The 15,789-nt window shown below is 35.5% G+C and overlaps 1 protein-coding gene across 1 annotated transcript in view; it reads right to left on the reverse strand.

The window, feature by feature from the left end:
* Window positions 1-4,199: 4,199 nt before the first annotated feature.
* DIABLO (diablo IAP-binding mitochondrial protein) overlaps window positions 4,200-15,789 on the reverse strand; it is a 32,377-nt gene continuing 20,787 nt past the window's right edge. Inside the window, exon 6 of the mRNA XM_063454273.1 lies at window positions 4,200-5,067. Within this exon, the coding sequence (XP_063310343.1) occupies window positions 4,838-5,067 (230 nt within the window). The 3' untranslated portion in view covers window positions 4,200-4,837. The remainder of the gene's footprint in view (window positions 5,068-15,789) is intronic.

Consider the following 15,789-nt stretch of genomic DNA (forward strand, 5'->3'; position numbering starts at 1 on the left):
TATAATCTTGCTTTACAGTAGCGTGTAATGCCTAGAATTACCAGAAAGGTATTGTGACAGCACTGTAAATAACATGAGTTTAATTACTACCTGTACAGATGGTGCAGGCTATGATACGTTTTAATTTACCAACCAACCTAAGATGCTTTGCCATAAATCCTAAATATAAATCTAAGACCTTTTTTAAATTACTCCTATGTACCATGTGGTAACATATGACACATAGCTGTTGCACCGTTTTGACATGGTATGGTTTTATGGAGTTCTCCGGGTGCCAGACAGCTAGGAAATCCTGCAAAGTTAGCAATGTTATGCCAAATCTACAAACATGGAAGCAATATATGTTACCCTCCTGTAATTGCTTTCTGTTCTGCAAAAATGGATGCATCACCACCTTTTACAAATATATCTATTCTATTTATGGTCTCACTAGCATGATCTAGACTAGAGAATATATTTTAATACATTCCTGAAGTCTCCCTTTGCCTTCCACACAGCCAATAGAATGTCTTGTATTATGAATAGAAGATTTGTGTGATCCATGCCACAGTCCTAACTGGTATGTAAAGCTATCCTAAAACTAAACAACTTTAAACACACATTACGTAACATTTCATGGCATAACACACCTAGGTGTTGAATCCATTAAGGATCGTGCAGCTTTTCTTGAAATTGCATACCAAATGGACTCTAAGTGGTAATATTTTTAGACAAAAGGTTCAGTAGGAGTGTTCCTAGCTATCCACACTACACTCATATTGGAACCATTATTGGCAAGAAGCCTGCTAACTGCAGTAATATATCGAAGGAGATACGCAGTTTAAGGAAAGTTGGCTTGCAGGCTTACTCTAAGCATCTTGGCTAGTTAAATGATTTGAAGTGGTCATGGTTTCTGGAGTCTGTATGTGCTTCATAGTGAAATGCTGCATATACATTTTAACCCACTCTGCTGCTAGCTTTGTAACTCCACCTCTCAGGTGGTCTCATTACCATGCCTGGAACAGGAGTTTTTGGCTGGCTTGTTTGGTGACTGTCATCAGCATGCTGGCGACCGCATGGACCTCATCTATGCTGCCCATGTCCTTCCTTTAGCCTCTGCACTCCCTGACATCAATCCCCTTCAAGCAAGTTGGTCTCAAAGCTGGAATGAAAAGTTGTGTTTTTGGTTTGTCTTGTGCTTTTTATGGAGAGTGGCACAGAAAACATGACTTTCACCAAAACACTTGCAAAATCTAGGCTATATAAACATTGCAATAACTTACTTATACTATTTGGCTACCTATATCTGCAACACTTATTATTTTTTTTTTTTTTTAAATATAAAAAATGGACACATGTGAGATCCTAAAATGTAAGTTATGTGTATTGTTTCTGTCTGTTATATTCTATATTTTCTCCATCCTATTTCACAAGTGCATACTTCAGTGATGAAAATGTTTTGACAATTTCTACTTGTTTACCCATATCTTCTAAAATAATTTATACACTATGCCGAATACTTTTTATGTTGTTCACAAAAAAAATAAAAAGGAAAGATAATTGCACCTCTGTTCTGTACACTTGGCTGTTATTAATATTGTTCTGTTTTGTTATACACAAGGGAGTCATTTACCACATGATACACATCCTTATTATAGGACTGAGGCTGACTACTCTTTCAGTTTAAATTTGATGCAACTGAACTGTTGGGTTGCAGCTGGAGTGGATAACATGACTCTTGAATAGTAGAGTCTTCTGCATAGGCTTAAAAAAAACTTTCAAATTTGCAGGAATTCAAAATGTGACTAAAATATGCATGAATTATAATAATGTCAACTCTAGTTCTGATCGTCTCTCAAGGTATATTTGGCAAATATTCTAGACTATTTCCCGAGTGTGAAAAATATATTAAAGGATTACTATAGGCACCATTATCACCTCAGTGATTTGAAGTGTTCATGGTGGCTGGAGTCTGTATGTGGGTTTTAGCTTTACAAAACTTAACTGATTGAGACTAAACCTTCTGTAGGTGTAACTCCACCTCTGGCAGCTTCATGAGGTGTCATCAGCCAACCTGGAACTAGAGGTCCAGGCTGGCTATCAATTCTGTGCACTTTAAAAAGTAAGGTTACCAAAACTTTCATTCCCATTTGTCTTTCATGATGTCATAACATGGATTCCTAGCAAAGTGTTGTTGTGCAGTTGCTTATCTACTGTTCCTTTATTACTAGGCCAAGCATGTCCGTACAGGCTCACTGCATTTGATTGAAAATAATGAAAAGATATAGGCACATTTTCAGACCATACCAGCCTCAATCAGCACAATATAATTTGATCTTATGATTTTATTGGCGTTGGTCTGTTTAGTATCTGGATGGGAGACTGTTAGTGTGTAAAGTGACTGACTAGATGCAGCAGTAAATTCACAAGAACATCAGAATATACTTTATTTGCAAACATTAATTTTTCACATTCTAGAAATGCTGCCCACCTTCATAAACATATGGACAAGATTTGGTTCTGTAGGGCATTACATAGCCCTTTTCCTGAAAATGATTGCAAGGTGCTTACTTAGTTTAGAAAGCTCCAGTGTTTTGTTTTTCTTTACATTGATGCCACTAACCAGTATATTTACTAAAATGAGAACTGTCAAGAGTTCAATGTGAATTTCAGATTTAAAGGGACACTATATTTACCAAAACAACTTTAGCTTAATGAAGCAGTGTTGGTATAGAGACCATGCCCCTGCAGTCTCACTGCTCAATTCTCTGCCATTTAGGAGTTAATAACTTTTGTTTCTGTTTATGCAGTCCTAGCCACACCTCTCCTGGTTGTGATTGATACCATCTGCTTGAAGATTTTTTTGAAGTTTTTATCTTTGCTCTGTAAGTTGAACTGTAATCACACACAGGAGACTCTTGCAGGGTCTAGCAAGCTATTAACATAGCAGGAGATAGTTGCTAAATTAAACAGAATTTGCAAGAAAGGAAGTATAAACATTAGATGACTCTTTACAGGAAGTGTTTAGGAGTACTGTGCGAGTCACATGCAGGTAGGTGTGACTAGGGCTGCATATACAAAGTGATTTAACTCCTAAATGGTAGAGAATTAAGCAGTGAGACTGCAGGGGCATGATCGCTACACCAAAACTGCTTCAGTAAGCTAAAGTTGATTTTGGTGACAATAGTGTCCCCTCAAGGAAAAAATCACCAAAATGGAAAATTCCAGTTCAGCTACTTTGACTTCATTATGAAATTCATTATAAAGTCACTTTGAATTCTTAATATACTGCTGAATACCAATCTTTATTATTCAAGGTTAGAATATATTATTCAAGGCAGAACTTGTAACAACCCTACTTCTTCCACAAGGTTCTTGTTTTGGTTTTGTAGAAGAAGATAATATAAAAATACATAGAAAATTGAGTGCATTGTGTTAGTACCTTGTTAGAAATTGGAAAATGCGAACTTTAAGTGTTTACAATAAGAAATAGCCAACTGTAGAGCTCAAGCTTTTGCGGGATTAGATCTCATAATTAATAATGGATTGTGCACAACTACTGGAAGACTAAAGATATAATCTCCCACCCCATTAAACCTCTTCTGAGATGTGATGTCTAATCACCAACTTCTAACACTCTGAGCGTTACTGTAATACTCTAACCCAGGGGTGCCCAAAAGGTAGATCCCCAGATGTTGTAGAACTACAACTCTCATGATGCTTTGCATGCCTGTAGAATGACAAAGCATTATTGAAGCTGTAGTTTTAAAACGGCTGGGGGATCTACCTTTTGGGCACCCCAGCTCTAACCTAACTATTTTTCCCTTTTTTGCTCTGCTAATTACAGCCTTAAGAGTATTTGCTGGTAAGCCAGGGCAATGTGTCTATATGAATTGTCTGGACCAAACACAGATCAATATACAGCTCTGTAAGCACACAAGTTTAGCATGAGAAGGTTTTACACTACAGACGTTATTCCTGAATATTTGTAAACTCAGAGTCCCTGAAGTGACCACTAGTTAGCACTCCTTTTTAGCTCACAAACATTCCTAACAAAGAAGGGCCAGCAATATGAGGCACCATATTACTGCATGCATACGGAAACTAGTTTTATTTTTTGCTCATTTTTTTATTTTCATTATTAAACTGTAAGTTTGACGAGGAGATAAGTGCTATACAGATATTTTCTCTATCAAGAATGCGCCCCCCCTCCCCCACCCCTCCAGCTTTCTAATATAATCTCTCTTCTCCAGCCTCATGACTTAAAAGCAGTCAGAAAGAAAGTCATACATTTGTTGGGGTAGAAGGCACTTAACCCCCTTTGGCTGCCAGAAATATAAAACCTTACAACAGTTCCTCTACCAGCAAAGTCTTAAGCTGGTATAGAGGATACAAGGAATATTGGTTAGCATATTTTCTTTCTCTATGTCGAAATAATTAGAGAGAAAAAAAATGAATTTGGCCCTCACAGTCAATTATTAATTCATGTGCAGCTCATTCAAGATAAAGAGACATGTGCTCTTTCTATGGCATGGGCTATTTAGGCTTGCTTCATAGCTTAAGTTTTACAATTTCTTTGACACATTTCCCATTTGTAAAAACAAACCTTGCATCAAGGGGTCAGGTTAGGAGGTTTCCGAAAGATGAAGTATCACTGTTTCAGCCAAAGATTTCAGCAGTGGTTAACATTTAAGGTTGGTAAAAGCAATTGATACCTTTTCATTCACCATGGATTCCTTCAGTGAGAATGGTCATTGATGGCAACTGGTTAAACTCGGCCAATATGCCACCTAGAGCAACATACTGGTAGGTATACTGTGCCTTTGTGTCTGTTAGTAAATGAAAATGAAGTGTTAATTTAATCTTCACGCAGGTAAGCTTCAGGAATTTCCTCATCAGAGATGCTGATCCGTGGACTGCCTCCATTAGGGGATTTATCTTTGTCTTCTGTGATAGACCTTCTGATCTCTTCTGTCTGGGCAGCAGCCAACTGAGCTTCAGCCTTCAAAGCTAACTCACGAGTCTCAGAAACCTGGGTTTGTACCAGTTGGATATGATTTCGCACACTAACAGAAGCCTCATCCGCACCTATTTATGAAACGGGGGGAAAAAAGTGTAATGTTATTTTTTTTTGTTTTGCCCATATTCTATCATGTACAGTACACTTTAGTCTGGACACAATTTAAACTGAATACATCATAGATATTTTGACTGCACTATGATGATGGCAGGACGCTTGTTTACTTCCTGGAATCTGGACACAATTTAAACTGAATACATCATAGATATTTTGACTGCACCATGATGATAGCAGGACGCTTGTTTACTTCCTGGAATCCCTGGTCATATATCCGTTATCAGCTGCTCTCACAAATATTAACGGTTTGGTTACAATCACAGCTTACCTTTCCTAAGAAAGGTAGACCAAAATAGATTCCATTAAAGTGTCTGGGCCTCACTTGCATCCTGAGTCTGTTAGTAAAGATGTAAGCCTTAAAACAAATATACGGGATTAGGCATATTTTTTTTCAAAATTGTTAGCTGACATTTCATTCCACTTCTTAAATTATGATTAGGGGTTAAATCACAGTTTGTTGCCCTAAAAAGTTGGAGTTTAATTAAAGAACACCAGTTTGTTTTCAGGAGTGCTAAACATAGTCCATAAACCTATGCAAAGCAAAGGGTAGCCAGCATGTTGCTTTTGCTGCAGCAGATATTAGTAAAGCATAGCAATATACACTGCTCAAAAAAATAAAGGGAACACTTTAACAACACAATGTAACGCCAAGTCAATCACACTTCTGTGAAATCAAACTGTCCACTTAGGAAGCAACACTGAGTGACAATCAATTTCACATGTTGTTGAGCAAATGGGATAGACAACAGGTGGAAATTATAGGCAATTCTCAGTTCCTATGCTTCCTGGCTGATGTTTTGGTCACTTTTGAATGCTGGCGGTGCTTTCACTCTAGTGGTAGCATGAGACAAAGTCTACAACCCACACAAGTGGCTCAGGTAGTGCAGCTCATCCAGGATGGCACATCAATGCAAGCTGTGGGAAGAAGGTTTGCTGTGTCTGTCAGCATAGTGTCCAGAGCATGGAGGCGCTACCAGGAGACAGGCCAGTACATCATGAGGAGATCCCTCAGGAGACCATCCGCCACCTCATGGAGCATGCACAGGCGTTGTAGGGAGGTCATACAGGCACGTGGAGGCCACACACACTACTGAACCTCATTTTGACTTGTTTTAAGGACATTACATCAAAGTTGGATCAGCCTGTAGTGTGTTTTTGCACTTTAATTTTGAGTGTGACTACAAATCCAGACCTCCATGGGTTGAACAATTTGATTTCCATTTTTTAATTTTTGTGTGATTTTGTAGTCAGCACATTCAACTATGTAAAGAACAAAGTATTTCAGAAGAATATTTAATTCATTCAGATCTAGGATGTTATTTTTGTTCCTTTTATTTTTTGAGCAGTGTCTATAACAAGGGGGGTATACAGAATTAGGACATTTGATACATGTGCAAAGACTTTTTACTGCATGCAATTATACATTAACATTGAGAGATAAGCCTCCATTAAGCCACAACTTCTGTGGCTATTTAAAATTGCCAGAAAGAAAGTGGTCTCCAGTTATGCTTTACAGACAAAACAGAACAATATTGTAAAGCGGTACGGAATCTGTTGGCGCTATATAAATGGCAATAATAATAATAATAACAATAATTTAATGGGTCAAAAAAAAAAAAAAAAACACTTTTTAAAAGTGTTCACTATATTCTTCACAAAGGTTTCCTGTTATTGTGCTGTATAACCTTACCCTGGCGTGTTTTATGTTCTGCTATACTTTTTTTTTGTTTGTTTGTTTTTATAATAACGTGTAGCTTTTCTTGATGTTGGTTTTCCTTGTGGCCAATATCAGTAAATGTATGCAAAACTAGCCTGCACCATCAATTTCATGCATTAATATCTGAATAGTAAATTTAAAATGAAATATTCACAAAAACAACAGTGGGGAGGAATAGCTTTTCATGCATGGGTGCGTAAAATTCAAAACAAACCTAAAAATCATAAATTGTGACAGATTTTACTTCATTATATAAAGTTAGTCTACATATAGCACTGGTAAAACCAAGAGGAAATTATATATCTATCTCTATCTATCTCTCTCTCCAAAGTGTCTACCACCTCCACTATGGCTGCTGTGAGTGAGCACAAATGCCACTACCAAATCAGAATCAATTATACACATAGTGGAGGAACGCTGTAGAGAGAGGTGGGGCACTAAGAATAAAGAAGTATAAATATATTAAATAAAAAAATTTAAGAGACAGAAATGGAACTTAATGTATTACTGTAGCAGACCACGGGTAACCCAATTGGTTACCTCCGGTAATTCCTTCTCTCAGCTAGACTGGAACCATTAAAACATGCAGACATCCAGTAACCAGACGAAACATAGTTCTGGGAGTCAACTGTGAAAATGTTGTATTTCTTAAACTGTGTACTTTGTCTTTAAGAGATATTGCAAACTGACAAGGTGTTAGAAATGGAACATATTGTTTTTCATAGATGTTTCTTTAAGCAATAACCTCAGTGCATAATATGTTTGCGCCATTTTGTCCCAGACGAATTACAATAACAATGACGCATAAACAAGTTTCAAGGCTATACTACGACTCTTTCAGTACACAATATACTGTGGTAACCCCAAGTTAATGGAACTTCCCCAAATCCGGAATCTCCCACGACTGTGCACTTACGTCTTAGTATAAACAACAGATAAGCTATTCAGACTTTGGGAAGCCATCTTGTCTCTTGAACTTGATGGAAGTTCCCCAGGTCCGGGAGTTTCCCATGACGTGTGCACTTGCTTTTAGTTATGGACTTTTTCATATTTGAACTATGGTGACTCTAAAATGACGACACTTAAGGTATAAATAGGTGTACTTTTAAATGTTAACAGACAGAGGAGAGACTTGGAGACAGACGCTGCTCCATCTTAAAATGACTGAGAGGCTGACATGATGACATGTTCAGAAGGGTATGTTAACCTATTAATGGTATTTGCAAGCATTTAATTTCATCTTATAAACTCTGCTATAATGGATTTGATATGTCTATATTTATATTTTTATATAATAAATATCTAAAAGACAAAATCTATGGCTTCCAAGACAATCCTTATTTTATATTGTATTCTCAATTATTTACATATGTTAAATAGAGGATCTCTTACTAACTATATAACATTATGGCTAAGATATCTGTATGGTTAGCCCTACTAAGTTCTATGCTTTAAGACATTATAGTGGTAAATAAGGGAACCGCCAGCGGTTACAATTGGCGACCACGAAGGGACTTGTACTTGGAAGCGTTAAATAAACAATAACAAATACCTAGGTAACCTCTTATACGTAAGAGAAGACACAATACTTTGTCATGGCACAAGTCTTGAAATATCAAGAATCTAATGAGCTATTTGTAGCCCAGACTCAGAGAGAGAGCTTCATCAGAGAGATGATTTTAATGTGAACTTGTACAAGGCACTTTAAGTTCAGGTGCCAGGTACATTGTAATCAGCATACAATGCTGAAATTTTGCGGATCTTAATTAATATCATAAGAGAACAAATATACATATTTGGTAAACTCCCTGATATGCCTAATACACCAGCACAGCATTGCCCAGGATTCGTTCCAGGACAGTGGATTGCAGGCAGGGGGATATGTTCTCTTTGTAGCTGCTTGGTATGCATGCGCAGGAAAAAGATTAATGCAAAATGTTGTCAAAAGAAAAGTGATAAGACAGAGAGCGATGAAATTTGAAGTCTAATTCCAAGAATGCAAAGAAAATTGCATTATGGCTTAATGAAAATATTCATGCCACATAAGCGACAGACAGACAGGATTTTTAATTATTGCATTACTGCATTCTGGATTCTAATGTCCACTATATAAGAAAAGTTTTATAAAACAGCGATAATTTCCATATTGTCAGTTACGCTAGCTGTTCATTAAAAATCAGGAATTATAACAGCATAACTATTATTGGAGTCTGGAATTTCCAGCCAAGGTTGCGGAGATAGAGACATGTAAACATTCCAAGGAATTGAGAAGTTGTTGGTTTATATTCCAAATTATGAACAACATTATTACTTACAGCCATAAAGAGAAAAGACATGGCTTTAAATACATTCAGTGCAGTACAATGCAGTACACTGCAGCATATATTTTATATAATATATGATAACTAGCTCATATTTTTTCCTTAACAGAGTTGAAATTATACTACCCTCCTAGAAAAAAAGGGCAACAGGTGGTTATACACCCTTTGCTTCTCTAAATGCTCTGCAAAAATAAATATTTATAAAATGATTAAAAATAATATATATGTAAAATAAATCAGGGCAAAATAAAATTGTAACTATACAGGATCTCTGATAACTTTTAAACTGAAATTATTAAAGGCTTATTTAAATAAAATGTTAAATACATTTACAGCTTTAAATGTGACCAAAAGATACTAAATGATGTGTTAAGCAGCCAGCCCAATTCACTAGAATAGCATAAGTATTCTACTATCTAAAGTGCACAATTCCTGCACATAATGACTTTGCTTACTCAGGTACAGTCTTTAGTCTATTGCAATGGCGGACGGATTAAAGTCCACCAATTTTAAAAGGGAAAGCTTACTTAAATAAGTGGTACTATCCCACTGTACCTGTAGTGCTAGCAGTAAGGAAATTAGAACAATGATATTGTACTACTGACTGTAATCAGATCAGACACATGTATCTCAGTAAATTTCATAAACTAGGTTTTCATAAAATAAAATAAAATAAAATAAATACACCAATGTTGTTTATAAATAAATGTACATAGACCAGGTAATAAGAGCATTTACATGCATTCAGCAGCCTGCTCTCTCAGAGCCAGAAACGGATTTATAAAAAAATAAAAATAAAGAATAGGTTTTAAAAAAGTCCACAGTCAACCACACATGATGGGTGCAATAATTGCTTCTTTAAAAGCTATATGCTGCCGCAATTGTGTATATAAATACAGATTAGGGCACAGTGTAGAAATAAAAATACAGTTTCAAATCTCATATATGGAGATTCAGTTCCACCACATATTGGTGTATCTTGCAATAATTCCAGTGGTAGATAGTGCTAATACTGAAGGAGGCTAATTTTAATAATAATAATAACAATAATAATAATGAGTTGTAGGAGCATTGTAAATATAATAATGCAAAATTAGTTTGATATTGCAAAGCCTGCAATATTCTAAACAGACATTAACAATTAAGAAAATAGAAAAATCATAATGCATAAAGAAGAATGCATAAAAAATGCAGTGTCAATTAAAGTGATAATGCTCTGATATAGTAAATCCCATTGAATATCACATATCATATATGCTATATGAAAAGTATAATTAAAGTGACTTTACTGTCCAAAGCCCCCTCACATCTATTTTATAGAATCTATACTTTTCTGTGGTCACCTCCAAAGAAGCCTCTGAAACTGGGGTGCTCATCCTAAAAGGAATCAGATTTCACACAAAAAAATAAAATAAAAAAATGTATAATAATAGAAGAGGTATTGTGGGAATATCCAGAACATGCATTTTTGTATATAATCTTAATTTGCAGATATTTTATGCCTTAAAGACATATAAAGGATATTTAATGAAATATGCAGGTATCTTTTTAAAAAATTAAGCAATGTTAAAAAATAAAATAAATAATAATAATAAAAAATATATATATTTTACCACAATATAAACAGCTTTGTTAAACAGATTTAAGTACAAGTACTTATGTCAAGAAATATACCGAATCCATTTACAACAGGCAGGTTTAGCATAAATGAAAAGTGGGGGATTTATTATTGCCCGAGAAATCTCTGAACATATTCAGAATTTTTGAGAGCAGCAAGTACAGATCGCAGATTGCAATGGACACCATTACAATATTGCTTTGCCAATTGAGGTCAGAGCTTTAAAGAATAAATAAATAAATGTTCTATAGCTCGCTAGACCACTGGCTTTTAATGAACAGTTTGCACAACACTCATAAAATAGTTTGTAATACTGCACAGTATAGCTGTGACAACATGATATACAGGGTAAAAATGCTATTTCACTGTTTAATAGACTTACCCAGTATTTAAAGACGACATGTTTCTTGCAAAGTCATCGGGACTTTGAGGGAGTTTCTAACTATGTTTAATTAAATAATTAATTTACTAAAGAAAAGAAAAAAAGGTTTTGTTTTTTTCCCCTGCAAGTGAATATTCAGCGCAAGGTCATTTTGTGTTCACAGACTATTCGGATTTTAAAAAAGCTGTTCTTTATCTCACGCTACGAACGGCCTTGTAATTCCTATGCACACTAAAAGTTGGCTTTTAAATGTTATTGTTTTAACTTTAATATTTCATAGTTAATACAGAGGATAAAGTTTTAGAGAAACTTTAGAGAAAATTTAGAGAAAGTATATTGAAAGTATATTAATTGATAGGATTTAATTTATCTATTTTGGTCCACTGATCTCGAGTCTCAGTCTGGTGTTCAAATAGTTTTTCTTACGCTACGTCGCGTGTTTATATCCACAACTGCATGTTGCTTTGTGGAAACAAATTGAAAGCCTGGCATTGTAATACGTGTATGGACATGCTTATAACAAAGCATGGGCCCTCTCCTCATATAGTTGGCCGTCAACAGGCACTTTGATGCAATGTGTCTGTGGTCACTGGATCACATTGCATACCCTATCTCTCAGTCATGATGCAGAGTTTATGCTTGCAAGGATATCCAGACCTTATCCACCTGGTATCCACATAAATACTCCTATCGTTTAGAGGGGTTAATTACATAATAACCATTGAAGGTAATATGTTGGTTGTTCTTCCTATAGAGGAAAGATAGACTTGCCCAAAAGCTTTTTCATGGCTAGGACAAGCTCTTATAGAGAGAGGTAATGTACTTCTGACTCCTGAAAAGGAATATTGGTGGCCCAATATGGGAAATACTGTAATTCATGTGTTTAGTAATCATAAGCATTTGCTTATTGCCACATTACTGATGTACTGTTTATTGAAATATTAATATCTAACGTACTTTTTGAATTACTATACATTGGAAGTTTGCCAACATCTCATGGTTATAAATATGTTTTTGTATGTGTTGATGCATGTACCAGGTTTACTTGGATATATCCTGTGCGAAGTGCAACCTCTGATGCCATGTTTTCTAGTCTCACTTCCTTAGTATGCATTTGATAATCCCAGGACCATCCATTTGGATGGTGGTCCTGCAGTTACTGCAAAGGAAACCTAAAACTGGGCAACCACATTTGGGTTACTTTGGGATTTCAGTGCCCCAACCACCCCCAAAGTAGTGGGGTTGTGGTCTGGGAAAATGCTGAGGTTAAATGATTATTAACCAAGTTACCAGTTGCTTGCCCCACACAGTGGTATCTATTTATTCCTATGGTACAGATGAGCATTCACAACATACCTGATGATACAAATGGTGAGACACCATATGAAATGTTACACGTTTTTTCACTGACAATCATATTTCTGCACCATGGAGAGCTTAGAACCATTGGTTCTATTAGAGAAATTTAGGGCATTTTTTTTTCAGCCCACCTCACCTTGCACCACCAACTTTTTCTTACTGTTGGCCAGCTTGTCCTGGAGAGGGTGACTCCGAGAACTTTTACTACAGAGAACAATCAGAGCCAACCGAGAACAGTAAGTTTTGATATTTTACAACCTGCTAAATACTTACAGGACGTTCACAGAACCACTGACTGACACAATGGATGCTGTTAAAGATGACAAGATAAAACAAACAGAGGATGACAGAAATGCCACCAGAACACAGCCACTAGAATCATAGCCACGTAACAGACTGAATCATGATCTGACATCTGAACCTGCAAATGTGAAGGAGAAGGATGAACGACAGACGTGATACATTCACAGTTAATATGGAATGTATGAAAAATGAATCATCAACATCATTATGGAGAAAACAGACTGAACCTGAATTATCTTATACAGTAAGAAAGAAATGCAAAGATGGAAGCAAAAGGATGCTAGAAAATTGGTTATGGTGTCTCCTTCTTACAATCTGCAGCATTATCATAACATCAACCCTAGCTGTCGTTTTAAAACTGCATTGGGATTATGTTAACAAGCAGGAAGCACCTGAACTGACTTGGACTGCACATTATACAAGTTCTTTGATCGTGAGGACTGCCTCCAAGAACTATCTCAAAAGGAGAGACACCGCTCACAGTGCAATGATTGCTAATGTGACCTACACTGGTATTTCACAAGGAACCTATTGAGATTATTCCAAAAACTGATTATACATGAGAAAGATGTGATTGGACTATTACAAATCCTAATAATGGACTCAACGATGATGGCAAAGCATGCTGAAAACAGAAAAAGACGGGACGGATGCTTGTGAAAGACTTTGGATGCACCTATGAAGGTGATGTAAGAAAAGACTATGCAATATAGTTTATCATTGAATGACTACCGCAAACAGCCTTCTTATGCTGAAAAGAAGTGCTATGTTAATTCTGGACATTGCTATTATCCAGACAGAAGATGACCGGAAAAAGAAATAAAGGCTGATAATTGTCAACACCCAGCTGTTTCTCAAGATGGAACATGGTACTGAGAAAACCTGATTGACTATCAAAGCGCCTCACAGTACAAGACACAGATTGTTGCCTACAACTCAGGAAACGTGGTTAATAGGAAGGAGCAGAAGAAGAGGAATATAGATTTCCTACTGGAGTGAAAACCATGCTGGAATAATATTCTGCAACAATGAACTTTACAATGACATTTGGTGGCATATGAATTTGAATTCGGAAGAAACATATCAATTAACGAAAGAAACCTCGATGCAATTAATAAATAATAACAACACAGGCCTACTAAGAGCAGATGCCCTGCAAAGAGAATGGAATATAAAAGGCCAGCAAAATCTTTCAGAAACCTGACATCATGGGACACTTGTACTAAAGCCCGATTTGCAGCTTTTCTTAAACTCTACATATTATGTACATACCTGCAAAGCAAGGAACTCCTGTAAACATAAACACAGAGAAACATTGATACAACAAGGAATCTGTAATGGTTCTGTTGCAGATGTGATCTACCGATGTACTCCTTGCTCTTTTGGTATAACTATACCAATCAAAACGTTAAATGGCTCCATAGAATCAAACGACAAAGGATTTTTGCTATATTCTGGACTTCCAGGAATGTGGTGCATGGACAGAAAAATTATAATTACTAAAGCAATCATGCTACTTTTTTCCCTGTATCAGAAATGTGTCAGTGACAACGTGTAATATAATACAGATACTATAACTAATGGTATAAAATAAACACATAATGTGTTAATTACAAAGGTGGATAGACTTTGTGAATATCTGAAACGCAATTGAAAATTATTGCTAAAATGCCAAATGCAGCTGCAGTATGGCCTACAAACAAATATATTAGATAAAGTATAAGAGCATAACAGCTAATTACCCAGATAAATAATTGAATCCTGATAGTTAAAGATCATATGATTACAATAACAACTGCAATAACGTTTAAACTTTAGAAGAAAATGTGAAGTGTTCTTATTAAATCAGAAACTACTCGATATTCGTTTAAGTTTGCAGAGTGGTATAATTAATATAAGTGAAGTACTTCAACAGTTAAAATGTAACTGAAAGACAGACAGAAACTTTACATCAACTATCATAAAGTTTATTTATAATGATAAACATATTCAGTCTGCCAGAGCTAAGGCCAGTCAATGGAAAGTAAAAGAGTATTATGGATTAACCCGTCCAGCTGATATACATGATGAGTTTGGAAATTGATCATTTAGGTCACCTATTGCAAACTGGTGAAAAGATGTCAAAGATATAAATTCAACATCCATACCACTCTATGTATATATATTAAAATACACGTAATCAAATATTTTATCGGTTTTTCAAATACCAGGGAAATGTTATTTGGTTTTGATGGTTAAAGGTACATAAAGCCACCTATACAAAGGTAGAGTTAAAATATAAATACCTTCAATATTGCATCTAAGTGCTTTCTTAACTCACTTTTAGAAATAATAAAAAATCCAAATCATCTTAAGTTACACCCAACAGCCGCTGGTAAATATATTTAAAAAAATTAAGATTCTCATTGTTAAGCATCCAATCTTACGAACGTGACTTTCCACAATGGCTGTCAGATCTTGGTAAAAAAAAAGAAAAATAAAATTCAATATTTGGGTGTTTCTGGTATTTTAAGCCACTAATAACTGTAGTTATTATATTAAAAAAACGTAACTTAGGGAATAAGTTGTCTTCTCCCTAACAGGACAAAGAAAGATGAATAATGTCATATTTCCAATTATCAACTATTCTAAATATATTGAGACATTTTGAATAAAAGAGTATTTTTATCATTTAAAGAGAATGTAATTTTACATACCATTGTGAACAAAGGCGGTAAATACTGTTTCATATTATCCTTATATCTCTAAATCATATACAATGGTTTATCTTTAAAACAAAACACTATAAAGATTAACTGTTACTATTTCATCTATCATCATTATTATACAAAGTATAACAACAAATGTAAAGATTTTTCCACAGATTTTACCTGTTAACATTTTTAGCCCAACAGCACCTAATGTCATTGAGATGTCTATCACTGAGATGTTACAAAGATTCCAATCCAGCAAAAAGAGGCATTCTTGAGAATC

The sequence above is a fragment of the Pelobates fuscus genome, chromosome 5 (assembly GCF_036172605.1).
Source record: "Pelobates fuscus isolate aPelFus1 chromosome 5, aPelFus1.pri, whole genome shotgun sequence".
Lineage (NCBI taxonomy): Eukaryota > Metazoa > Chordata > Amphibia > Anura > Pelobatidae > Pelobates > Pelobates fuscus.